At 44.9% G+C, this 27,508-nt stretch overlaps 2 protein-coding genes across 2 annotated transcripts in view; one reads left to right on the top strand and one right to left on the bottom strand.

The window, feature by feature from the left end:
- LOC142817881 (uncharacterized) overlaps window positions 1-27,508 on the bottom strand; it is a 219,502-nt gene that overhangs the window by 87,111 nt on the left and 104,883 nt on the right. The window contains exons 9-12 of the mRNA XM_075895814.1: window positions 22,548-22,619; window positions 7,571-7,642; window positions 6,972-7,043; window positions 6,206-6,277 (exon numbers count right to left, since the gene is read on the bottom strand). Coding sequence (XP_075751929.1) covers window positions 6,206-6,277; window positions 6,972-7,043; window positions 7,571-7,642; window positions 22,548-22,619 — 288 coding nt within the window. The remainder of the gene's footprint in view (window positions 1-6,205; window positions 6,278-6,971; window positions 7,044-7,570; window positions 7,643-22,547; window positions 22,620-27,508) is intronic.
- Window positions 1-27,508, top strand: part of LOC142817882 (scoloptoxin SSD976-like) — a 454,431-nt gene that overhangs the window by 63,698 nt on the left and 363,225 nt on the right. The gene's annotated exons all lie outside the window — the stretch shown is intronic.

The following is a 27,508-nucleotide window of genomic DNA, read 5'->3' on the forward strand; positions in this document are numbered from 1 at the left end:
GAAGCAATGTTTTTATATAGTCCTATTTGCTAATCTACCATCAACAATCAGTGAACGGACAAGGGACAAGAATGAGAACATAGACAAGCGTGCTTTTCTAAATTAGGATTCATTTTAAAAAGGCGCATGTATATATACGGCAGCACACTACGTCACATAAGCGCGCGCAAAAAAACAATATATCACGTAGACGTGGTCAACGGTGAGGCAGAATGAACTTATCTCACATGACGAAATATGTGATAAAAATGCGCAAAATAATCAATGAGACCATATCACTGGTATAAACCGTGATTAACCATGTCAAAAAAAAAAACCAGCTCTTTTTGGGTCAAGGCTACCAAGACGTAGATTATTGCTAAGGGTATCTGTGTCGGCAAGCCCTCTGTTGCCTTGACCCACAAAAGGTTGTCCTTTCTTGACAGCGTAAACCACAGTGCACGCCCGTGACTTGCTTTTCATGGTTTTTTCCTGTGAATTGCTGCTTCATATATTTGTCACGTTGGATAACATCTTTCTGCTTCTTGGGGCTTGTTACGAGACTGCTCGTGCACTATCACGTGTTGTGGGATGCCAACATATACACATATGGTGTTTCTCAATAAACCCTCAGACGTAGGAAAGCGCTTGTCTCTGATCCTTTTCTTGTCCCTTCTCCATTCTGCGCTGATTCGTGATTGCGGGGCACCAACAATGGCGGAAGTCGTCTCTTTCTTCAAACAGTCGCGACGATATTGAATCGTATTTTGTTTCGTTGATGGATCCTTTATGTTATTGTTCCTGTCGAGCTGGAACCGCAAGCACAAGTGGTGTGAGGGATGATATTTATTAGCCAGCTCTCACACCAAACACACACTCACGCACACACACACACACACACACACACACACACACACACACGCACACACACACACACACACACACACACGCACACGCACAGAAACACACACAAACAAACAGAAACTAAAGCCTGACTATGTTGCAGCAAAATCTGTTACAAGTATCAAACCAAGGAACGCAAACACGAAGCTTTGGCAAATACGCGACCAGAAGGAAGGCCGGCATTGCTTGCAGAAGCCGCAGTGTGGGCTTCCCTGCGGGGATGTGGATTCTCCACGTGACCGCACCCGGAGAATGGCAGTGATACGGCACGTGGAAAAACCCCATGGCCGACTCTGGTTCCCTTTGGGACCCATATGTGATAGCCCTACAAACCTAATGACACGTCACCGCCTGACGTACGTCGGCTAGCAGAAAAGACATTGACGTCACTGCAGATGCGCCTCCATTCGAACAACACTTCAGTGGGTACAGCTCTGTACCTCTCTCTTTAAAAAAAAAGCCGCCAGTCTATCTTTACTTGAATTACCTTATTTCCATAAAAACTAAGCGATAGAAAAAAACTGGAGACAGACAGAGAAAATAAACTTATTCTGGGCAAGCGCAGTGTGCGCCCTAATCGAACTGTCTTCTCATGCTAGCTGGCCGCGAGACATGGACATCTTTTGCACCAGCTGAATCTTCGTGTTTGGATGGGACAGATTCACCTCTCGAGTTTCTCAGATTATTCTGGGTGAAGGTCCTCGTAGTCCAACCATGTCATGCGTCACGCGTAACGGCAAAAAGGAGAGACGAGAAAAAAAGAAGGCAGGATCTCCCGAACAGTATAATAGACGGCGCTGTCTCACAAAAGTACATACAAATTGCAGTTGAGTGAGGTTATCTTAGATGGCGCTGTATTGCTACTCTCTGATTGGCTGCTGCGTGGGTTTTGTCTGGGTACGTGGAAAACGAGTATCCCCTCCCCCCCCCCCCCAAATAGAAAATCTTGCGTCCGTCTATCCTACTTGGCTTAAGGAAATGTGTTGCTGAAGTCGGCCATTTCACTGATAAGTATGAACACTAAAGTGACTGCAATCATGATTTTCGGGTGCTATGATATGAGGCGAGGCGTGCTTACAATTAATTATCACGCCATACAAGCCCACCACTTTCAATTTGGCCCTCGATTCACCCAAACTGCACATTCTACTCTATTGCTGGAAACGATTAATGCAGCGCTACAAATCGGGCTAGTTCCTTATTATTCATTCTTCAACAAAAAAGCACAATGATAAAAAGTGGGAACGGCGAAAAAGGTACGAGTGCTGCAGCTTGACTAAGCACTGCTTTTTCTGTAGGTGTAATGACAGGGTAAACGAAGTAAATATGCTTAATGCAGCTGCCTGTAGATGAGGTGATGCACTTTCTTCAAGATAACATGTTCGCTGCAGAAGGGCGCAGTGATGAGTGAATTTTATAGACTAGACAAACAAAATCACGCTACGCATTGAAGTTCCTTGGGCGATCCAGTCTGATAGGCTGCCAGTAAGCGCAAAAAAGTTTTCTACGCCATAGGTAAACTTGTCGTAGAAGACTCTTGTGCTGAGGCTGTTGGTATGTAGCTTGAAAAATTGAGTCGTTCGTGTGTACATAGCTTGCAAAAAGACGTCATTCATCCGATTTAATTGGACTAGAAATTTCCTTGCCTTGTCACTATATTTTCGCTTGATGGCTATATATTTTTGTGATGTCACTGTCGCATGATGTCACTGATGTCGCAAGATGTCACATGATGTCGCATGATGTCACTATACTTTCGCTTGATGATATTTTCGCTTGAATGTTGTTTTAGAAAACAACTTAGGCCACTGTACTTTTGGGGCTGGTAGAAATGAGTAATACTTTAAGGTAATTGACCAGTTGCCTGCGGGCCATGGTCCCATATCGGTTTGAAGGTGATAGAAGCAAACTTCTTATCAAGAGACGACTAGCGTTGAACAACTAGAACATATATGTTTGATGATGAAGTCCGCTACAGAAAGATGGGTCAATCTAGATGAAATCACTGGTTGCAAAGTCCTAAAAAATGTTACTGATCTCGTGTTTTCATCTATGAAGCACCAGAATGCAGCTTCCATTTTCTGCGTCATGCTGCTTGGAGATATACTGCCTGCTACGTCCATGCTTGCGATCGATTCTTTATTGTTCAGTGCCAGCTTAGCTTTGTAGTTTTGTTTGCATTGGTGCGTCTCTGGGGAAGAATGAGGGGACTCGTACGTAGGCTCCGTGGTTGCGGTGTCCCTGGTTTCACCAGCATTGCTACCGCCAGTGCCAGTATTCACCGCAACGTGCCGATACACGATGCAACATGTAAGATCCCAGCGAAATGCACATATTTCCGCAAAAAGAAACGTCAAGCGAGAGAGACACCAGGATGCTGTACAGATCTGACCGGAAGATATGCCATTTCGCTTTTTAGCACAAAACGCGTGTATTTATCAAGGAATGACCCACTTTCGGTGAAGTTAGGAATAAGTTGAAAACGGGAGCAGCCGAGCGAAGATAAACGAAGAAAATTCATGTAGGGTTAGTGGGAGTAAGGTGTGACTATTGATCTATCACTTCTGAGTGCGTGATGTTGTTTAACGTATGGGAAGAACTTATTGGTGAGGTTTTTCTAAACGCCAATGAAGAAGCTTGTGCTTCGGGGAATATACTACATTTATCACCCTCTTCTTTTTTTGAGTGCCCCATTGTAGCCTCAGCTAGGCTGGTGCTTCACCTGAACCAACGAGGATTGGCGCAATAAAAAGTATAGAGAGATAATTGCTACATAAATCTCAACCAAGGGACAGCAAACGCAACCAACATTGGCAGTGAGTCAGGCGAAGTAAAGAAATTTGAGTTCCCAGGAATAAAATAGAATCAGCTTGTACAAAATCGACTAAATCAGACGTCATCGAAAGAGGCCTTTGCCCTGCGGTGTAGACTAGAGTAGCAAATGATTGCCACGAGGAGCAAAATCAAATCCCCTTTCCTTAGCTTTTTCAAGGTAACTCAGCTTTCATTTCAGGATGGCTTACTGACACTGTTACTTTGTGTGCCAATATTTTTTGTATATTGAGCATGGACACGTTTTTCTCGACGACGCACAAGGTAACGGGAGAGCTGCTAAAACACCTATTGTCAACAGGTTTGTGTGGCCACCTGTAGAGATTTTCTGAGCTGCCCCAAGTGTGGTTGTGACTCTGCCTATCTTACTGTTTCATTCTAGCTCTCTTTTCGCCACTTCATTCTTCCCCACAGAGCAGAGTAGCAAACCGAGCGTGCGTCTGGTCAACTTCTTTTTCTCGCCTTGTGGCTCGAGTAGCATTCAGTGTTATTCTTTGTTGGTCTTTAACTGTCCCTCATTTTCTCTCTGCTGCTCTAACACCTTCAAAAAATTGATTGAAGTAAGTGTATTCGAAATTATTTCTTGTTTCAGGGTATCATGCGGACAGCTTTCATAGACACACACAATGCTTTTTATTGTTTCGAGTCAAAGTTTAATGTCAATATTCCGTGCTCTACAAAAAGCGAATATGCATATACATAATACACACTTTATATACGGGGAAAATAATTCGAAATCTGTTCTTTGGTTGCGAGTCCTCGTTATTTAGGTTCACGAAATGCACTTGTAATGCGAGTTTTTAGACATTCTACAACTGTATTTCCAGCAAGTATTTTAGGAAAGCTTGAAACGCCCAATACTTTATTTTTTGCAGCATGTTTGAGGTGTACATGAAGGAGCAAAGCCAGGCTATTTACTGAGAATGGGATTCTAATGGTGTCGATAACACTATCGGATTCTTAGTCTTGAAAGTGAATGTAAGGCGTCCTTCAAGATTAGACGCCCTTACGTTTCTTGTCAATAGCTTTGGATGCTGTTTCTTTTTTAATTATAAATTAACTTTCTTAACAATCAGAATGTAAGTCCTTCTTGCGTGCCAACTGACGGGATTCTTGATAATGGTTTATGATGCGACCCAGCTTCGATGGGCTACAGGAGGTAGATGTTTGGTAGAGCGACCTACTATTCCAAGAAGCCGAATTCAGTTGGCCTTCTTTGCCTTTTTATGCAGTCGAGCTATTGAGCACCATTTACTATAAGCAAAAGTCAGTCCAAATTCGTGCACATTTGTTGATCTGACCTTGTTACGAGCACAAGTGAGTCTGCGGGTAAAAGCAGTCTTTTGAAAAAGTACGCCGAAGTTCCCGCGCTTGCTAAGAAAGTCATCTTATACTTTCAGGGAAATATTTCCGGCCAAAAGCACATTTCTTTTTCAGAAGTTTACGAATAAGGCGTATGTATTTCGTTGGCATGTCAAAGTAACATTTTTGCTTGAAAAAGGCCAATAATAATAATAATAATAATAATAATAATAATAATAATAATAATAATAATAATAATAATAATAATAATAATAATAATAATAATAATAATACCGTTAATTACGAATAATACCTTCAATTTCACTGCCAGCTTCCCGAGATTGTTATAGGGCAAGGTTCCTGTACTGTCGGCTATCAGGTCTTCTTTGACAAGCGCTGCCATCGCAGAGCCAATGATCCTCAGCGTTTCGCCTCCATCGAAACGCTACCGACGCGACCAGGATCGAACTCGTGTCCCGCAGCCGAGCTCCGGAACCACTGTCCCACAGAGCCGGACAAAAGAAGCCTCATGGGGTCAGCGTTGCATTTTTACCTAATTCATTTAACAGACAAAAATAGCTTATCTGTTCCCCTTTATCACACCATCAGCTGCTCTCACTGTTTATTGACTGCTGACTCATAGGTCACGTGTTCGAATACCGGCCGCGGCGGCCGCATTTTAGATCGAAGCGCAAGTGCTTGGGGCCCATGTCCTTGAATTTAGGCGCACCTTAAAGAGTTCAAGGTGGTCGAAAATTTCGGAGCCCTCCACTACAGCCTCTCTTATAGCCATGTGCTGGTTTTATGACGTTACATCCCAACAATTGTCATTATCTTACTATTTATTCGGTCGCAATCACTTCTACTGGGATATAACCTGTGATTAGAACAAAAGAGAGACAAAGTTCAAAGTGGAATCGTTGCGAGGAAGCAATCGATTAGGACAACAACCTATTACAAAAAAGCAGAAATATAGATATTTTTTTGCTTTTTCCCTAGCTAGATTGATGGCTCGTTTACGCTCTTCACGACGGTCAAGAGAGATTTGAACATTTTTTATAGAAGGAAAAAAACACGCAATACGTAATATACACCTAGAACCCTTTGAGGAGCAGTGTTCCAAATAATAAAACTGAATATATCATCAGAACACTCAGAAAAGGTCCCTGAAGTGCTAGATTCAACTTACAGTGTTCGGAGAGAGACAAGACCCGTGAAGTCGTTCGCTGAGAGGCGGACAAGCTTGTTCCTTGTCAGAGACCTAGAGATGCGTCAGATCTTGAGAAGCAAGCACAACGGTAGGCCTAGTACTCTGGATACAAAGCTGCAATGCGAGCCGTCCATATAGAAAACAATAGCATCTGTGAAAACAATTGAAATTCAGTAACCGATACTCCAGTGGTGTCTTCGTTATGCAGCATCGTATAACAAAATGTAATACTAATAAAAAGTTGAGGCCAATAAAATAATAAAAATAATACTAATAATAACTAAAAGTAATACTAATAAAAAACTTGAGGTCATTTAAATACCTTGTTCAAATCAACGTCATGTAAAAAAAAACATCGACCTTGACATATCGTAACTTTACATCATGCGTTTCACAGCACTAACCGCCGTATTATAAAACATTCCTTCACTCGACGCTTCACCCTGACTTGATAAAAAGTCGAGGGAAGCGCCATCTGCTCTCAAACCGAGTCACTGCATATAGGCAGTAATCTGCAGAGGTTCTTGAAAAGCTCAGCGTCAATTTCAGTCGAGAAGCGGCGCAGTGCTCAACTCAGTCAAGTGAAGGACGAAATTGGAATCGAGGAGCGTTTGTGAATATGGGGGTAAGTCATAAATAAAGTGAAAAAAAGTTTCTAAGACTTGATTTCCAGATTCCTGGAAATTATTGCCCTTTTAAGTACTGCTAAATCGTATTAGAAAAGAGTTCGCGATATGCGACTTACAGAACCTGGAGACGACTCAGATGTGAGAAGGCACGTGGTTGAACGGACTCAATATCGTTGCCATCGAGCCAACTGAAAAAAAAAAAGAATATAATAAAAAATGGACCAAAATGTCAGTGAACTGCGTCACTCTATTGAGGTTTTAAACAGGCGGCGAATCATGCTTTTGTAATTATTTCAAATGGCAAAAATTGATTCTGAGAAATGTGTTCTTATCAGATACCAACAGCTATTGTTGACGAGCAAGATCTCTAACTACTCCAACGATGGTTATATCGCATTGTTTGTCTCTAGTAATCTGTAACCAATCACAGACACACAGACACACACACACACACACATATATATATATATATATATATATATATATATATATATATATATATATATATATATATATATATATATATATATATATATATATATATATATATATATATATATATATATATATATATATATATATATGCAGCAGTGTGATTTTCTTCGCAGCAATCTTGACTACGGAAAAACACGACAAGAAGTGCAAGGCAGCCAACAACTACATGTACCTAAAGTATTACTACTGCGGAGATGCCAAAAGCGTGCGCAGTACTCACAGATGAGTGAGGTTCTTCGGATGAACGAACAAGTCTTCTTGTACGTTTGCCAGCGAGCAGCTCCTGAGGTCTCTGCGTTTTAAGGGAAATACAGTGCAAGCGTTAAAAGCTGTATAGTAGACAAATGTATATACATCTACATGTTTGCTCTAACGAAATGAAAAACAGGCGCGGCATCAGCTGTATAGTGCCCTAATCTCTTACCTCATTCACTCCAAGCTGTACAAACAAATGAATATTCAGTCCCCCAACTAGCCAAACTACCATTCTATCAATGTGTACATTTATACCGAATCGTTTCACCGATTTTAGTAATTTATTTTTGATAACTTGTTATTGAGAGGAATAGAAGCAAGCTGGAAATAGCGCCCTGAAAGAGATCCACACAACTATTTAGTATCGCAAAACAAAAATGATACATATCGGCAAATCACAGCACACGCAGAGCAAATAAACATCCGCATGTTAAACTAGAATTTCATCTCAACTTCGTAAACCGCATAGGCGGTAGAACAAATCAAAGTGAACATAGAGCTTAATCTGAGAAAAGAAAAAAAAAGTCATACCAGAGATTCTGCCGCTACAGAAAGAGTATCAATTTCAATATTCATGCGGCCAGTTAAAGTGACAGCTGTAACGAAGCTATTTCACAGAATTTTTTATGTTGGCCTCGACGTCGTTTGCATTTTCCTAAGTATCAGCGTGGTTCGCGATCAATATATCGAGAAGATCTGAAGCAAAAAGAGAGAAGTGCGAGCCCTGATTCTTGAGTGAGAATCTAACCCAGGTCTTCTGGGTGTCAGGCAGATTTTCTACCACAGAGCCAGGTCATTGCTTGAAAATACTAGGAAAGAAAAAAAACTCTATAAAAACGCCTTGAAGTGAGGGGAGTCTCCTTAGCCTACGCACGGTTACGTGTCAAAAGCGGAGAATCCCCCGAGGTGTAGGAACCTAAGAGTTGCTACAAGGAGCCACGCATTACAAAGTGCTTTGGCATATTGCACCGTGCACTACCAGCAGCAAAGTCATCAAAATGTCAGCTGCAGCGTAAGGTCGCGTGTTGCCTTACGAACGCGTCGCGGGTACTTCATTATTAGTATACGAATAGTGAAGTACCCGGAATACTTTTTCCTTTATAAAGGAAAAAGTACTACGCAGTGGGAAGACCGAAACTGGGCATGATTTTATAGGGATCTTAGAAAAATCTGAAATGGGCAATCGTACGCTCAGAGACGTCCGTTTCTTTGCGGTATCGTTGTGACTATAGTGAACCAGATTATTCTAGTTCACTATCGTGTAGAGATTTGCAGGAGGCGGTGCGGACAGCATTCGATTGCCCTGTCATGTTCGTCTGTTGAAGGTGAAGCTTAAGTGTCTCACAAGTTTACTCTGTGAAGTTTTGTTGGTTAGAAGCCATGCCTAAGCCGAAACTCCGGCTTGGGCACTCTTTCAGATTCAGCTCTGATTCGGCTTGGCGCTCTCATCACAAATGCTACCAGACGGGTTTAGAGGCAGTGTTTGCGAGTGCCGATAGCGTGGTGCCATGATGCTTCGGGGTTAATGGCTCAGCAAGAAGCAGTAGCCCTCCGGTAGAAGCACTTGCACAGCTGAAGCGCACTGAATGTGTAACAGTGCCTCCACGCGTTCCTACACAATTCCAGGCATGACCCTGCTCCTCTTGATAACGACCATTCCTTACTGCGTCCATTCGAATTGGTGCCCGATAAGTGTGCAGCTGAATTTATACTTATTTCTATGAATACATTACTTCATTTGGTTTACAGGGAATGTCGCGTGAATGTTGCTTATTTTCTCTGCAGCGCCTTTCTAATCTGTCAATAAATGCGTGTAACGGATTGCGACCCTCTGAGTAATCAATCCTGGTTGCTTCGCCAACCTCCATAGCAGTTTTGTAAATGTACACTGGTGTGGTACAACTCATGAGGGCTTAGAAACTAGCAACTAGTGGCGTGTCACAGCCATCGTCTTTCATAGGTAAACTGATAACGTCATTTCACGAAGTTGCGGCATTGCTCGTGTAATTGAGGTGGACTCCGTTGGCGTTAAGGATGGTCCTGTGACAACTGTTACTCTTGCGACTCATTGTACCATCTGATCGACCAGAAATTGTCGTGGACCAGCGAATTCTAATGCGTCAGTAGAAATTAGTGAATGTAGGCTTGCTAGGACACCTATATACATTTACACCGTGTCACCCTTAATGGAAATGAACACGCGATTGCACAGCCTGCACACTGTGGCGGCTACCTACAGCTCCATCAACCAACAGCTAAATAAAGCACGTCCATCTTTGGTGGCATCACCCGTTGCGAGACTAAAGTGGGAGCATAATCTATCAGCGATTGTCCAGCGACCATCACTCTTTATTGTGTTTGCCGACAGAACACGCCAGCAGCGAATGTACTTTCTTCAACTGTCGGTATACAGTGTTGTAGGCAGCCGGCGCAGAGCACACGTTACGTGCCTCTGTGTTCCCTTTTATAAAAACGAGCGTGTACATATGCTATTGGCGTGAAGGCAGCCGCTGCTATAGCTACCGTCCTAGGGTACATCGTTCATGTTCTGCCAGTTCTTACATTGTGCTAATTAGGTTGCATCTCGTAAATAAAGTCATTAGTAGTTAGAAATATTAAAGCACACACTATTCGTATGTCTTAATCATGAGATGCTTCGAGACAGTGACACATCCTTGCTGTGGTTCACGAGGTAAAGAGAACCGTAATCTATTCGCGATGTGATTGGTCGTTTTCGCCGTTATGTGGAGGTTCTGACCGCTGAAGACCAGCTTATCAAAGGTAAATAGTGGGATAGTGTCTGGCGCTTCCACGTGCTCTGATTGCCTGTGTGTAATATGGCGACTTCTGAGAACGTGGTGTCCTTTACTTTTGCTGTGTGTCTTTTACAGGCCGATTCGTTTATGACTACTGCCCATGTTCTCAGATTTGGGTGCACGTTAAAGAACGCCAGATGGTCGTATTTTTGGGAGCCCTCCACTACGGCGTCTCTCATAATGATATGGTGGTTTGAAGTCATTAAACCCCGAATATTATGACTTCAGCTTTTTTTCCATGTGCTTTTTGCTCCAACGATAAGTTGGGTCATTTTTATTGCGACAAATCAAAATGCACTATGACAGAGAAAAGTATACGACTGAGCACAGAGCCTGAATAGAGCAAGAATATATACCCTTGCGTTGAGAGCTGATTGGGTGGCCAGTTTTTGCTTACCAAGTAAACCTACCATAATTCATACTAAACTGTCGTCTGTGCACATGGGGTAACGTAACCCGTGTATCTTTGCAAGGGGCAAAGGAAACGATGAACAACAATGTTAAAGGTGACACGGGACACCACCCTTCGTTTCCCCAAGGTCATGTGCGATGTAATGAATAATCAATAATAAAAACTAGCAAGCCCTAAGGAAAGGGGTGATTTTCTAGTCCTCCTAACTTTCTTTCAATTTAGTTCAATAACCCTACACTCAATTAGGAAAAACAATGAATAATGTCCTGTGGTTCTTTTCTTGGATTGATTATCTCTTGGTTTCATGACCTGTGTGTAAGATAGAAACCAAGACCTTCAAATAATTCCCCTTCTTTCGTGTACCGCTGTACAATTTGGAGGAAAGCGTCATGCATAGATGCACAACGAAGTGGTTGCAAGGCGGGGCTCCTCGAGAGCACGCAAAAAAAAAAATTGGCAGCATATCCACGGAGTGAATGATGGAGAGTGGGGCGAAGCATTCGTACGTCAATGTTCTTGCTTCCGTCCGTCCATGCGTTCGTCTGTGTGACCGTCCATGCGTACATCCGCCGTCCGTGCGTGCGTCTGTTCGTGCGTCCGTCCTTGCGTTCGTCCATGCATCCACCCCTGTGTCCGTTCATTCGTCCATCCATGCATCTGTCTGTCTGTCCGTTCGTCCATCTATTCAACACTCCAAGTACCACCATCTCGCATCTTTTCATCATATATTCCCCATATAGAAGCACCGCCATACAGCGGACATACCAAGGACTAAACGAGAGGTGGCACACGCACACTTTTTTACGGCTTGCGCTTCGGGTCTACATCCCCCCTTTAATCACCTCGAGTTCATGGTATATACTAGTTCACTGTATTCATGGCACTGCGGCTCAACGCTCGCTAAACCTTTCTGAAGCTATGGAGGTTACACCCAGCGAGTATAACGTAGCGAGCCTTTCTTCTGAGATAGTGCTAAATGTACATGCCAATGGCTGCTAATGGGGATCGCTGCGTGCGCGTTAAGTAAAAGCCGAATGCTCCTGTTTTTAATTCCTCATTAGCAGCAATTTGCATGTACATTGAGCACTATTTTTCATTGTTCAACATCGGACTGAAGAAATCTCTCACCGGCACCACCTTGGAGGTCGAAATGTTATACTTGTTACACACTACAACGGCTACGAGGGACGAACAGGTGTCGATATAAGGAGGTTCGCCGCTTAAAAAAGCGTTCACTCAGATAAACGCGAGCGTCGATCTCTTCACTGTCTGAGGTACGGTTCATTTCGTGGCCCATTCCCCGTGGTGGGTTTCGCCCAAGGAGGATTAAAGAAAAATGGCTGGAGTAGAAGCTTCCGCAATGCCTTGCCAGCAGAAGTGAAGCCAGCTTTTGCCACGGCCAAGATGGCGGAAACATGCTTTTTTTTTATAGTGCCCCCTTAAAGATCAAGTAGCTTTGATATATTATGTAAATGATACGTTAGTTCTATATTAAAAGATAGTTGTTCCCGACAAAATAACACACAGAAACGAGTATGGATTCCCGTATTGAACTCGTTGGGCGTGCGAGAGAAACGCTTCGTTTTTAATCGCTGAACGGTGATACTTTACCATGCTCCTATAGTAATATGCCCGCCACATCGGCCATCTTGCCAGTAGAACGGCTTCACTTCTGCGCAATCATTTCCACTCCAGCAATTTTTTAAATCCTCCTTGGTTTCGCTAGCACTCTGAGGAACAACCAACCAACCAACTCTGCTCTGTCTCTGAGGTTCATATTACATCTGACTGCACAAAAGTGAATCCCACAGAGTCACTATCTGGCTGTTAGATTTAACGAAAGACCGCTTCCATTTTTACCATTTTTGACAATTGAAGTTGGTTGCCGATTTCGGCAACCAGTTGGCCCAACTTGCCATCTTGCTAATGTTCAAAAGGTAGGTAAAAAGACAGTCAGTTGATTTCCCAACATTTCAACGTACGTATGAAACGGAGAGCATTGATGCATTACAACGCTGTTCGGGACACCCGAAAGAGAGCACGCCGGGCATCGGAGATCGACAGCGCACTATTGAAGGCACTTACAGATTAGCTCGCCGCAAATGTTTTCAGAACAGTTTCACTCACCCATAATAGCCTACTGTTAATTTTCATATGTCAGCTCTTTCATTGTCTCCCAGATACTCGATATCGAAGTAGTCATTTACGTTTTCCCTCACACAAATAAATTAAGAGAGCTGAACGAATCCACTATGTGTTGCGCTTGCTTTTGCAGCACTCCAGGACGGCGTTGAAAGACGTAACTTCGAACTTCAACATGACAGTAAAGTTCCAGTGTCAGGACGTAAATACAAGATAGAGTGTGACACATTGCCCTGTCTTTCCTTATCGTCCTGTCCTTGCGCTGGCAGTTTGCTCACGTAATTTTCCAAGCCCAAACCTGGAGCGTTCTAACTTAACATCACTAGTTTCTAATTTTTGAGGCCATCCACCTTCCTGCGGGAACCGAACCCAACCTACTTGACCTTAACAGTCTAGTACCGTAAATGCGGTAAGTCACCGCGGTGTGTCCTGGCATAAAGTAGGTCGAGTGAGATAGGCTATTTGACCGATGCATGCTTAAAAAAAATTAAAAAATCATGTAGAAAGGAAGAGGGTCAGTAATTTTGCGAAGACTTGAAGAGCGAGAAATTTATTCATACAAAGGCAGAGAGGTCGGCCTGGGTGGCAGAATGCTCTAGTATGTGTCGCTACACCTGGAAAGAGGAGGGAAAATAGTCCACTGAGTGATGATTGGGAAGGTAAGGAGGTGATTGTATAGAGTCCCGTCAAGTTGGCGCAATGCTATAGCTGCACATCCTGTCCAGTAGCGTGTAGAAAAGCTGTGACCACTCTTACGACCACAGTTGCGCTGTCGACGTCAGGCGAAGGACTCAGCACAACTTACTAAAAAAAACAGCACATCAAGCGTTTTGCGCGCCATAAAGCACCGGAGCAGGTATTTCAGTGCCTTGTGTGCAGACAGAGCCTATTTATTCGTTCGTGCTATTATACGACGCCAAGGCCTGTGTGTGTCTGCCTCGCAGACAGTGAAGCAACGGGAAAATAATGATCTCGACGTCGCTCACGCTTAGCGCTGTCAGTTACTCGGGAAAAGCTGGAGCAGAATGTCGCAAGCGCAGTGCATGCCCTACAGCTGCCCACGCAGGAGAGCTTCATTCAACGTCGAGCTTAGAAGGAAATGGAAGAAGGGGAAGGTGCATGACTAGAAATAAAGCCCTTAAAACTTAGCAATGTAGCAACCTATGCGGTTAATCACTCGCCTCCTCTCTTTTCCTCCAATTTCAACTTCTCCGAGGCCGGCGCAGCGTTGGTATTGGCCAGATGCCGTCACGTGGGACCACTAGCAGTGTTCGTTTGTTTACGGTCGCTCGCGACTGCCATCTTGGCTCTGGAGGCGTGGACTCCTTGGGGCACAGCGCATCTGTTTTGACGGATATAAACTTGTATAATCTTGTCCTTCTGTAGGCTCTGTGCTGTGAAATACTTTTCATCCAAGAATGGCGTCGCTGTTCGTTGCCGTGGACGGCTGATGGCCTTCTGCTGCCAGAACAATTCTAGTGATGGCCGAACACACTGTATGATACCGCCAGTTTAGCGCTATTACTTGCGACAAAAGACCGGGTTACATAGAATCGGAAATGAGAACTTCAGGCCGATATTTACGAATCCACTTTGCGAAGTTGCCCATCGCTGATTATTAGTACGGTTCAGTGTTTGCTCGATTCATTGCTTGCTTTAACGCCGTAGAAAAGTCGCGGTTAAGTGTGCAGGATGTCGCCATCTCTCACTGAGGGTTCATCAACGCTTTCGCGGGGTCTATTTTTGGAGGCGAAGCTCCTCATGCCATTGGTCGTACGTCCGCGATGTATGTAGTAGTTGTCGCAGTAGTAGGTAGCCACCTCCACGGCCGGACTAGAGGGGCGGACCACGTGCACCCTTTTCAATGGAGGAGGAAACTCACGCACGGTATTCATATATAAAGAGATAGTTGTTTCTGATGAAATAAGTTACATAGACTAGTATTGGTGGCTTAATCCTCAATAAAGTTTGCCTTGAATTTGGGGCTTACTTAAAAAGCTACTATCAGAAGGACGCACTTTGAGCACAATATGGACACGAAGTGTTGCCATGTTACTCGCTGGGCGTAACCTCCTTGGTTTTAGAAAGGTTTGGCTACAGTTGGGCTGCAAGGCCATTGATATAGTGGCCTAGTGTGTCCTCCTTTGCATCTGACCACCAACTACATTGTTTAAATGACGGCGCTCCCACGTTTTTACGGGGTCTGACATATAGTAGCTGTCTCGACCTAACTTTTGTGTCGAGTAGCCTGAACACCAAGGTGCAGTGGTTTGCGGACAATGAAACGCATGGCAGTGATCACATCCCCACCTATATAAAAATCAAGGGGCTAAGCAAGTCGCAAATCGCGCCCACTTCCCGGATAGACTCGTCAAAGTACAGATCATCCACAGAGAAGCAATGCGAGAGAAACCAAGAAGGCTCTCTTGAAAGCCTAGAAGGTAAAATGAAGGCCGCTATTCAAGAGGCAACGTTTAATTGTGGACCTTTGCCAGATTTTTGCAAATATGAGGTGGAGTTGGAGCGACTTCGCGCAATCCGTCGTCGCGCCGAACGACGTTATAGGCGCACGAAATCCATCTACGACTTGAGGGAAGCGAGACGTCTACAAAAGAAGATTCAACGTCGAATCAATGCACTACAGTCGCAACGATGAAAGTCGCTATGCGAGTCGCTCGATCCCCACAAACCTCTTTCGCAAATATGGAGAATACTCCGCGGCCTACGAACATTGCCACAACAGAATTGTCCGTTCAAATGCCTTGCTCTCCACCAAGGCCGGCGTGAAATCGATGTAGTGGAAGACTTCTGTGCCAGGGTTGCAAACAAGGGGTCCGGGATCAACATGAGTAACCTACGAAACGCGCCGGTGTCCAGACACACTCGGATGGACAATATGTTTTCTCTAGAGGAGCTTCAGGCAGCATTGGCAGCATGCAAGCGCTCGTCATCGCCTGGACCCGATGGAGTCACTTACATGGCCCTTGCTAACCTAGGACGAACAGCTCGGCGTGCCCTTCTAGCTGTATACAATGACTCGTGGAGCAACGGTTCGGTTCCTCCTTCGTGGAAGTGCAGCCGCCTTGTGCCCCTGCTCAAACCAGGCAAATCGCCTCTGGACATGGCCTCCTATCGCCCCATCGCGCTTGCCAGCTGTTTTGGAAAGGTGATGGAGAGAATGGTGCTGACTCGCCTGGAGTGGTACTTGGAACATAACAATATATACCCCGATGCTTTGACCGGCTTTCGACGTGGACGATCTTCCATAGACAATGTTGTTGATCTTGTCACGTCTGTACAACAGCAGAAGAGCCTAAAGAGATTATCAGCGGCACTTTTCTTGGATATTAAGGCTGCATACGACAATGTATTACATGAAACCATCCTGGACGCCTTGGGAAGCATTGGATTGGGAGGCCGCGTTTACCAATGGATCTACAGCTATTTGAAAGACAGAACCTTCTTCGTTCAGACAGAAGATGGCGCAACAAGGCAACATCATACTTATCGCGGCGTACCTCAAGGTGGGGTCCTAAGCCCCATACTTTTCAACCTTGCGCTCATCGGCCTCATTGACGTCCTGCCACACTCCGTACATCTGTCGATATACGCGGACGACATCTGCGTCTGGGCATCAGCGGTCACGCGTCTACACGTACGAGCCAGGCTTCAGACAGCGGCTACACTGACGTCAAACTACCTTCAAGGACGAGGACTGGAGCTGTCATATGAGAAATGCTCACTAGTTGCGTTTACGCGCAAGACAATGACGCCATACCGCATCAGAATTAATGGACACACAATCAGCTATCAAAAGACTCACCGTTTCCTGGGAGTAATAATAGATCGTGATTTGTCTTGGAGCCCTCATATCGCTTACATGAAAAAGAAACTGACCATGATCACCCACGTCCTAAGGTTTCTTGCGGGAAAATCATGGGGTACATCGGTACGAGCCATGCTTCAACTGTATGCTGCACTTTTTCTTGGCTTCATGCGCTACAGCCTACCTGTGCTTGGCAAGGCCCGCATAACAAACGTTCACGTCCTCCAGTCATTACAAGCTCAAGCACTGAGAATATGCCTCGGGCTGCCGAGATGCGCATCCTCAGCAGCGACTGTCGCAATAGCTCATGAACACCCTATCACAACCTACATTCGTGTCGATGCTTTAAGAACGCACATAAGACATGCCACCCGGATTCAATCGCATCACCTTGCCTCCCTTCCAACTTCCAGGCCATGCTCTGCGTTCTGCTCTATTATTGCCCCACATCGCACGGTGATTCCCACGAACTTCACGCACGCAGCAAGACCGTCGTTACCATTGTGGTGTCTACATCCACTGGAAGCCCTGATAACCATCCCCGGAATGCAAAAGAAGAAAAATTTGTCAAATTTGGCCCTAAAACAAACAACATTATTGTTTCTGCATGAGAAACACAGTGGACGCATTCACATTTACACGGATGGGTCGGTCACTTCAACAAGTTCAACAGGCGCAGTGGTAATTCCGGAGAAATCCATCACGATAAAGTTCAGGACCTCGCATCTGACATCATCCACGGCGGCAGAACTCGCCGCCATTCGTGCCGCTCTGGAGGTCCTAGTTGAAGAACCGCAACAGACATGGTCAATATTCTCCGACTCCAAAGTAGCTCTCCAGGGAATTGCCTCGCCATATCGTCATGGACCAAACGAACAGCTAATTGCTGAAATACGACTGCTCCATCACCGGGCTATAGAGAAACAACATGACATAGCATATCAATGGATACCAGGCCACTGCAGCATTGATGGAAACGACCGTGCAGATGAAGCAGCCCGAACTGCTCATGACGACGCCCCTTGTGTAGCTATACCATTATCAAGAACGGACGCCGCTGCAAGGCTTCGATCACTTGCACGAGAACTGACACTCGCTCAGTGGAATTCACCGGCATTCACCAACGTCCGCCTTCATAATTTGGACCCACACCTACAGCTCCGTCTTCCATCAGGAATAACCAGAGCAGAGGAGACACTTTTGTGCCGTCTGTGGATTGGGGTGGCCTTTACAAATGCTTATTCGTTTCGAATCGGAATGGCCAGAAGCCCGACATGTGACAACTGTGGCTGCGCAGAGACTTTCTCCCATCTTCTCTGCGAGTGTCCCCGCTTCAGCGTGCCAAGAAAAGAACTGTCAAAAGCTTTAGATAGAATAGACAATCGCCAATTGTCGGAAGAAAGGGTATTAGGACACTGGCCGAGACCGTCCTCTGCACGCAAGGCATTGAGAGCGTTGTTGCGCTTTCTGCGGGCAAGTGGTCTTAGAGACAGACTGTAAACAGCGTCGTGGATCGTCTGATGACCTTCTCTCTCTCTTTTTTTTACAACGTCTCTTTTCTCTCATCTTTTATCCCCCTTACCTCCTTCCCCAGTACAGGGTAGCCAGCCGGTCTGAGAACTGGCTAACCTCCCTGTCCTTCCTCATTTATTCCTCCTCCTCCTATATAGCCATGAACTAGAAGCCGTGAAAGGTGGGTAGTGGACACGAAGCGCAGGCCGTAAGAAAGTCCGCGAGTGCCACTTCTTGTTTAGTCCATTGAATGGCTGCTGGATAGTGGTAGTTCTATAAGCTGAATAAATGATGAAAAGATGCGAGATGGCGGTAATTGGAGTTTTCACTAGATGGACGGACAGATGGGCAGATGCACGGACAAACGCAGGGATGCACAGACGGACGAATGAACGCACGGACGGTCGCACAGAGGGACGCATGGACGGACAGAAGCAAGAAAAAAGGACGGGCGAACGTTTCGCCCAGGCATCATCATGCACTCCATGGATATGCTGTGATTTTTTTTAACAATACATGCTTACGTGTACTGCTTCTCATTATCCGCCGACTGGTTTGAAATTGCGGTACTGATTTGTATGCTTAGGATGTACGCGTAAAGACGCTCAATATTGTGATTGTGCTACTTCAGATATTTTGCATTGCTGTTCTGAATAAACAAAGCTTGAGTGCAGTAACTCACAATAATATTGGTACTCTCCGCTGGTTTTTGTTGCGTGATCACATATTTCAGAGCAAAATGCTCTCTGTCGTTCTTTTACGTTGGCTGATCAGCCGGGCAACGCGCGATACATGGTTCATAAATAGTATTACAGTAAGTTACCAGTCAACTCTGCAAGCGAATTCTACGTTCAAGTGAAACATACATTACCGCTTCATAAGTTACATAAACTGGACTGATTGACAAAAACGAGTTCATGAACTCTTAACGACAAAACTAAAGCGCACAAATTTTGGTCTGTCGCATTCAGCCACTCGGTAAAGTTTTAAGCACTTGCTCAACGCCCTGAGATATTGATCCGGTAGTTGCCCCCATACTCTTGTCAACATTGTCTATCAAAAAGCAAACACGCATATCTCCGCCGCAACATCACTGTGTAAGTATTGGAAGGTCTGGCTCTTTACTAGGAAATAGTTAGCTACGTAATTATAAAGACCCTAGTGCTGCTCGCGCTGCACAAAATAATGCAATGCTATGCCCGAAAATGCAGCTGTTTCTTACGCTTCGATGAAAATGGCGTGCTATGCACGAAAAAGCGTTCTGCCAACGACATGGTGCTGCCGCCTGCGCCTGGCCCTACATTCTGTGAAATAAGTTCCTGTTTCTCGAGATTACTGTCAAATGGCGTTCGTATCTCAATCAGCGCCTCCAGAAAGAAGATTGTCGTCTAACGACGACATTTGCAGTGAAGCATGCCACTACGCGGAAATTTTTTTTTTCTTTACCAACATGGGGTCAGTTATTTCTGAGCAACCGGTGTAGGGCGTCACAATCTACGAGACACCAGTTTTTTTAGAAGTTTGATGAATCGCGTTCATATCCGAATTTTAGGGTGGCCTGGCAATGTAGAAACCGAGTGCACCGCAAACGTTGAAGTGGCAGCCGCTCTGCTACGTCACAAGGTAATGCTCCATGTCAAATGCGTCACAAGTCACAACGATAAAGTATTATTTTGTGTTTTACAAATGAAAATTACAATTATATGAAATCAACAAGTTTGAAGAACCCTGAAAATTGTCACCGTGGAGATTACGTATTCTGCCTGTGGATTTATGATGTAGGGATTCTACGATTCTGCCTCTTTCGAAATTCGCACCACCGCAGCCAGGATCAAACCTGGGACATTGAGCTCTTCAGAAAAGCACAATAAAAAAAATAAATGAGACTAACAGCAAAATCTGGTCATTAAAAACGGCAAGTCTTTAAACATATACAATATATACAAATGGACCGCTTGTTATTGGCTTGTGATGTATGGTATTATTCGTAATTTTTATATGATATTAAGGAGGCGCCAGGTCCCTCAAAGCTTTTAAATTTATTGAGCATAAAAAGCGAGATATAAACATACAAACACAAAGGCATCGAGAAAAAACACACAAACGCCGAGTACCATAAAGAACACAAGCACATATCAAACGGCACAATATTCAGACCGAAATGTGATTAATAGTGTCTATAACGATGTCTCCCGTCATCATGGCGATCAGTCTGCACATATAGACAACATGAAAGCAACAGATCACGACTTACCTATAAGAATCTACTGAATGTAAAAGTACGCAAAAGGCCGCTGATTGGCAGTCATGCCATTGTCTTCTAGAAATCGCTATAGTGCTTTTAAAGCACGCGCCTCCAGGGGCGTAGGCAAAAAAATTTTTAGAAGGGGTGCACCTTCTTGAATTTTTTTCGATATGTATGCCATGGCGGAATAAATTTGGGCGGGGAGGAGTAAGCACTGGTTGGGTGTGGCATCCCCAGTCTACGCTACTGCTCGTCTCTAACGGTCGTTTTGGCCAGTGGCGCAAGGGTTTCTTCGTACTGAAAGGTTTCCATCATAATGTCATTAGTTCTTATTCAAGTGAGTGTCTCGGTGTGTCATAATCAGGACAGTCTATACGGAGGCGGCAGAAAGCATCATTCCCAAATCCACATTTGCCTTCAGCTGTGTCAGTTGGGTCAATGCTGTGTGAAAAAACAACATGGTGTAGGCATACTTAGCTTTAACCAGTGAATAAGTGTATCCATCCTCAACTTTGTTAAATTATAAATAGGTGCTAAACGCTGTGGCAATATCTGCAAGGAAATGTGCCGTATTTGTTGCCTCTAGTTTTCATGAATCTCGAAGTGAAATAATGATGATGGGAACGGCGGTTTACTTAACAGCTGCTCCTAAGAACCAGAGAAGCATTTAGCATAGCACGCAACGGTAAGGTGATCCACCAGCGAAAATGAGAGGATTTCCCGCGTCGCATCACAATAAACTGCTATGACCTGACCTCCCAGAAACTCTGTCACCATCACGACGTGCTCCAGCCTGACGTACAGCGGCCGCATGTTTAGAAATTCTGACTCTCTTGGTTTCTATATCAGCTGCACGAGTGCCTTGCAATTATTCTACGACGAATATCTTAAGTTAGGTAACATTTCCTGAATTCCTAAAAAAAGTTGTGACACGTTACGTCCATATTCTTTGTATATAAAAAAAAGCCATGGAACATTCGTTAGGTTTTTCTCGTGACAGAAACTTCCGTCTAGTTGATTATGAACATTATAATTAATTACATTTCTTTCTTTTTTTTCATGCAGCTGTAGTCTTAACAGCGGCCAAGTATTTCCCTCCTAGACATAGAGTTTCTCTACGGGGGCGAAAGGTGAATAGTGAATATAATAATTAGCTCTACTGCTTCAAAAACACTGTGCATTTTCATTAAGGTACAGTCGGGCTCACAGACAAAGGGGACACCTTCGTGTCCACCATGTCTAGATTTGACTCTCTGGGAAAAGCATAGTGGCTAATATCTACATAAGACTACGTCTGATTGACAGTTTTGACTCCTTCTGAAAGACTAGCGCCATGCACAAACAATGTTTTTGTGTTTACTTGCAGTTGTGAGGCCCGCATTATGTCACGTGCTCATTAGAGTGTTCCCTTTTACAGTGGACGGCGCTGTACATCATTCCAGCAAAGTTTTAATAATTTTCTCTGTTTGTATTGTCGCACTTACGCTTTATTTGTTTTTTTAGTTCCGCACACTTTTACTTTTGGTTTTTATCATCCTATCCGCAGTTTTTATGTTCCAGCCCACTATATTTCTTACAATGCAGCATGACTTGCGCCTTTTTAGATGCAAGTGGCCAGCCGGCTGTCATGCGTATTGATTCTTGCTTATTTTTTAACATAATTTGAAAAAAAAATCAATATGCTTATCCTTTTTAAATACTGCTACACCACAGTATAAGTTTTTCAATATTGTGGTGTAGTGGTAATAAAAAATGATAAGCCTATTGATTATTGAACTCCCTCGAGTTAACCAGGCCAGAACATTGAAGAAAAATTTACAACAAAAGGAACAAACTGTGCAGGCTAAGCATCCCACAGACCAGCCGCAAAAAGAAGCCCCTTCATTGTGTCTGGTTTGCACGTGATGGATAGCCTGCGAAGTTGAGATGCGTTCACTGGCTCAAAACCAAGTCCTTCGAGAGTTCTTAATACGAGATAACTTTTCTCACAGTGTTTCCAGCGCCGTAAGACCGTGAAAGGCTCCCGCAGTGATAAACTCGATGGGGTTGTGAGACAAGTACCTGCAAGAATAAAAGATGGATTGGTGCAGTGAGAGCCTGCGTTCTTTATATCAAAATTACATAGAGGGCTTTAGCGAAAGCCCCGCCTTTCGCAAACTGACTCTTTCTCGAAGCGCGTAATTTCCTCCTGAAGTTGAAAAGCTTCGGAGGTCGGGCACACTAATTCCACTATAGAGTATATATGCTTTGCCTTCGGGATCAACCAGTGGCTTTACTATCCAGCCGCGCTCTAACTTGGCGTAATGCCTTGGTTTTAGCAAGGGACAGCGCACAGCTCTCCCATAGTTAGGTACGAAGTACTCGAAATCGTTAAACACTTTTTCTAAATACAAGCCCTACGAAAGAAGCTTTCATTTCGGTATTTATATATATATTTTTTAAATGCGAAGCCTTTCTCAGCGAACTTCGGCAACTTTGAGCGCATCTATCTATCTATCTATCTATCTATCTATCTATCTATCTATCTATCTATCTATCTATCTATCTATCTATCTATCTATCTATCTATCTATCTATCTATCTATCTATCTATCTATCTATCTATTTTGCTGCCTTCAACTTTTCGTTCTCCTGGATAATGGTATCGATGTCAAACTTGGTAAGGCATAACATGACTGCATGGCGAGCACATCTGACTAGTCATAACATGAAAATCTTGACATCTATGTCATAAATGTCATGATTTACATTTCATGGTCTTGCTGCTCTTGTGATGATTTCGTTCAGATGACATGTTGCAAAACTAGTATGGTATGCGATGACTGCATGGCGAACACAAGCGACTGACCCTAACATGAAAACCATGACATGCCTGTCTAGTAACAACATGACTACATGCCACGCTCATGATGCGCTCGCGGCCGTTTCGCTAGCGTCACATATACCAAATTTGGTGTGACTGTATGTGAAAGGATGACGAAGGTATGTGACTTGTGCAGACATAATAATGTTAAGATGCGTGTCACGTAACAACGTGAATACTTGCCACGCTCATGATGCGCTGGTGGCCTTTTCGCTAGCTTCCCATGTGCCAAATTGGGTATTACGTGACGCGAAGGGATGACATAGGTGAACAACACATCTAAACATAATAATCATAACATGCGTGTCATGTAACAACATGACTACATGCCACGCTCATGATGCGCTCGCGGCCGTTTTGCTGGATTTACATATGCTTAATCTGGTATTGCGTGACGTCAATGAATGACGAGGGTATTTGACTGGTACAAACATGATGATCATAAGATGCATGCCATGTGAGAGCATGACTGCATGCCACTGTCAAGGCGTCAATACACTTGGACCTGACGCGGCGCGCATGCGAGCAGACGTTCCTTTAGTCGCGCCGCACCTGGTGTTGCCACGACAGGAGCGCGCCGCGCTGGGTTGCTTTGACGCATGCGCCTTGCAGCGCATGCGGCGTGCCTTCGTCACGAAAAGAAACAGACACAGTGTTGTCTCGGTAACGCATTTGCGCGAAATGAACCATGTCGCATTTCGCGCCGGTTGCCGTTGGGCCGCGCCGGTCGCGCCGGTCGCGCCGTTCGCGCCTGGCGTCAAACTATAGAGTAGTGGCGTTTTACTAACGTAGCGTCGCTGTGCCCAGCGTGCGCGCGCGTCAACGTTACGTTGAAGTATATTCAACCTTTAATGATGCACTCACGGCCGTTTCGCTAGCTCCACATATACCAAAATTGGTGTACGCAACGTCAATAGATAACAAAGGTATATGAATGGTGCAAACATGATAATCATAACACGCGTGCCATGTAATAACATGACAACATACCACGTTCATAGCGTGCTCGCGGCCGTTTCTCAAGCTCCACATATACTAAATTTGCCATCACGTGACGTGACTGGATGACGACGGTAAACGACACATCCAAATTCGATAGTCATGACACGCAAGTCGTGCGTGGCCTAACTTACCTCCACCTGGTAACGCTGTGGTGATTTTAAAGTGACATATCAACCTTCTCCTTTCGCGCTTCGCATATCATCAATTTCCACTGCATCTGGGATCTACCATTTTTTTATTTATTTATTCATTTGTTGCATTACTTTTCACTTTCAGCCTCGGGAATCTCTGCACTTCGAAGAACACTCCCAGAGTCTTTTCTGGCCTGAGGCGTTTTTCGTATAACGACAAGGCTAAAATGACACGGAAACCGTTTACCTGTTGGAATTGGTCGTATTTATACTTCATGAGCTTGTGTTACTCACTCATGTACTCTTGTATGTTTCATTTCTTTTTCGAGAAAACGTGGCGTGCGTTTCTCGACACTCATTCACCAGTACAAGTGCGCGCCGTACAGCTTACCTGCGCCGGACAACAACAGCTACAAAAGTAACATTCTTACAACAGAGGGAGAGAAAGTGAGAAAGATAGAGAAATTAAAAAGAAGCGAAACACTAGAGATGATTATCAGAACCACGAACTCAGGATTAGTCTCGCAGTCCCCTACATCATATCAACAGGCGAGCCCCTCCAATCACTCAAGAATATTCAACTAAAGCCCTGACTGCATGTACGTGTTACAACACGTCGTCACAAGGCGCGTGGACTCGGCGTCGCACCCTCTCCTTATAAAGAGAGAGGGTGCGGCAGCTTCATGTAGCTCCTTCTCTTCAGAGAGAGACGCCACTGCACCGAGTCTATTAGCCATGCCCTGGTGTGTTGTACCGCGTACATGTGGTTAGCGCTCTAGGTGGATAAACCTGAGTAATCTCAGTGGTCTACAGTGATGTGCAGCAAGAGACCATGGTATTATGGTGTGGTCAGGCCTTCAGATTCACATAATTTCGGAGGAGCTTCGAACATACACTAAAGACCTTGTTCACGTCTTTGCCAACCGTTTGGGTTAAATAACACTGTATGCTGACCTTGTTTTGTGATAGCGCATAAGCCTACTTGGGTCACTTGTTTATATAGTGACTATCTTACTTTTATTAGACTTCCGACAGTTTCTTGGTGTTTGTACCAACCAAAACTACGACTGAAATTACTAGAGGCTCAGACGAAGGCAGCACTGCTGTCGCCAGTTTTAAGGCAGCCCTCTCCACCCATGCTGCACGAAAAACACGAACCTCAATTCTACGTTATGGCCTAGCAAGTCCTACGTGACGAGAGGGGGAGGTATTCATGAGCGGTGACCTTACTGTAGCAAAAAATCTAAAAGATGTGAAGAAAAAGACGTATCGTTAGCAAGCAGCATCGTCAACCCTTAGGTACTGGATTCATGGCTCGTCTCGCTCGCCGCGTGCTGATCGTCGCCGGCATCTGGCTCAACGCTGCTCTGTTCATATTGTGTTTTTTTTAGTAGAGCCGCCGTCTCAACACACGCCAATAAACCCATTTCAAATTGGTGGAGCTTGCTTTCATTGCCCATTGCCTGAACCTAGAGCGAAGGAGTTTTTTTTTTAACCTCTTTGCCTTGAGCTGCGCAGAAAAAACCGTCCTCTCATCATGACTGCCATCAACGTGCAACCTGGCCCTTCCACTGCGTGCTACAGCACCCCGGCGTTCCTCGCCTGCGAGAGCCCAAGGTCATTGGCGGTGCTGATGAGACCAACCTCGAAGACTAGTTCACCCACTACAAACTGGTGAGCACTAACAAGTGTGATGACTCGGACAAGTTGACTCAAGTCATTTTTTACCTCACTGACTTTGCCAAAATGAGGTATAACAACCATAAAAACGACAGTTCGACATGGTCCGTCTTGAAGATACGTTAGCTGATGGTTTCGGCCAACCCTGTCCGCAAGTCCTGTGCCGAACAACGCTTGCGCGCTCACGCACAGAAGCCTTCCGAATCGTTCACTAGTAACATTCAATACATCGTTAATCTTTGTAACTGTGTCAACGCCGCCGTGCCTGATTCTGACAGAATTCAGCACATCCTCGAAGTGATCAATGACGGCGCATTTCTCATTCTCCGTGCCCTAATCATGTCACCTTTGCGGAATCACCACCCTACGTTAAAGTTTTGACCAGTTGAAGAAGTAGCGCGCCCTGACTCAGCCATTTTCCTCGCATGCCAACTCGCTGTCCAATCTTACTTCCATTCCCGAGCATTCACCGACTTTAAAAGCGAAGAAATTGCTCGGCAACTGCCCTTGATTCCTTTCACGCACCATCTGCTGTCCTCTCGTCTTCCTCTAGCACTCCGCCATGTTATTGCCGAAGAGATCTCTCAGAATGTTCCCGTTGCTCCCCACCAGCAGCCTGTGGCCACGCCTGTTCTCAATGCGTCGGCTATAAAGCCCGTAGCCACGCCCGTTACGTATGCCCGGGTCGTTCGCAGGCCCCACCAGTAGCATTTTCCACCCCATGCCTTCACGCGCTCCACACTCCGCCCCTCTTTCGAGACCATGGGCTGCACCACGAGTCAGCGATTCTTGGCGCACTCCTGACCATCGCCCAATTTGCTACACCTACGGTACTTCAAGGCACGTTGCCCAGCATTGTTGCCGTCGCTGTCAACCATTCCACTATGGTACCCGGCCGATTACATATGACCCACAGCACATACACCCACCTGCTCCCTATCCCTCACTGTAGTATGGCTACACTGACCTTCCCAAGTTGCAGTCACCCCGGTCTCCATCTCAGACTCACTATCTCCGCTCCCCATCTCCTCGCAGGCGATGGCCTTCTCCAATGCGTCGCCAACCCGCACCCTCCACCTAAACGCCGCATTTCCAGAGGCAAGATCTGCGCCGTCATCGAAATGTCAAAGTCCTCGCACCTGACCTGCTAACGTCGTCACCATATATGTCGATGGTGTTTCTACATATGCCCTCATCAACACCGGTGCCGCTATTTCTGGAATAGCCACTTAGCTTTGTCGCCCCTTACGCAAATTGACCATGCCCCTCTCTGG

This window comes from Rhipicephalus microplus, chromosome 5 (genome assembly GCF_043290135.1).
Source record: "Rhipicephalus microplus isolate Deutch F79 chromosome 5, USDA_Rmic, whole genome shotgun sequence".
Classification (NCBI taxonomy): domain Eukaryota; kingdom Metazoa; phylum Arthropoda; class Arachnida; order Ixodida; family Ixodidae; genus Rhipicephalus; species Rhipicephalus microplus.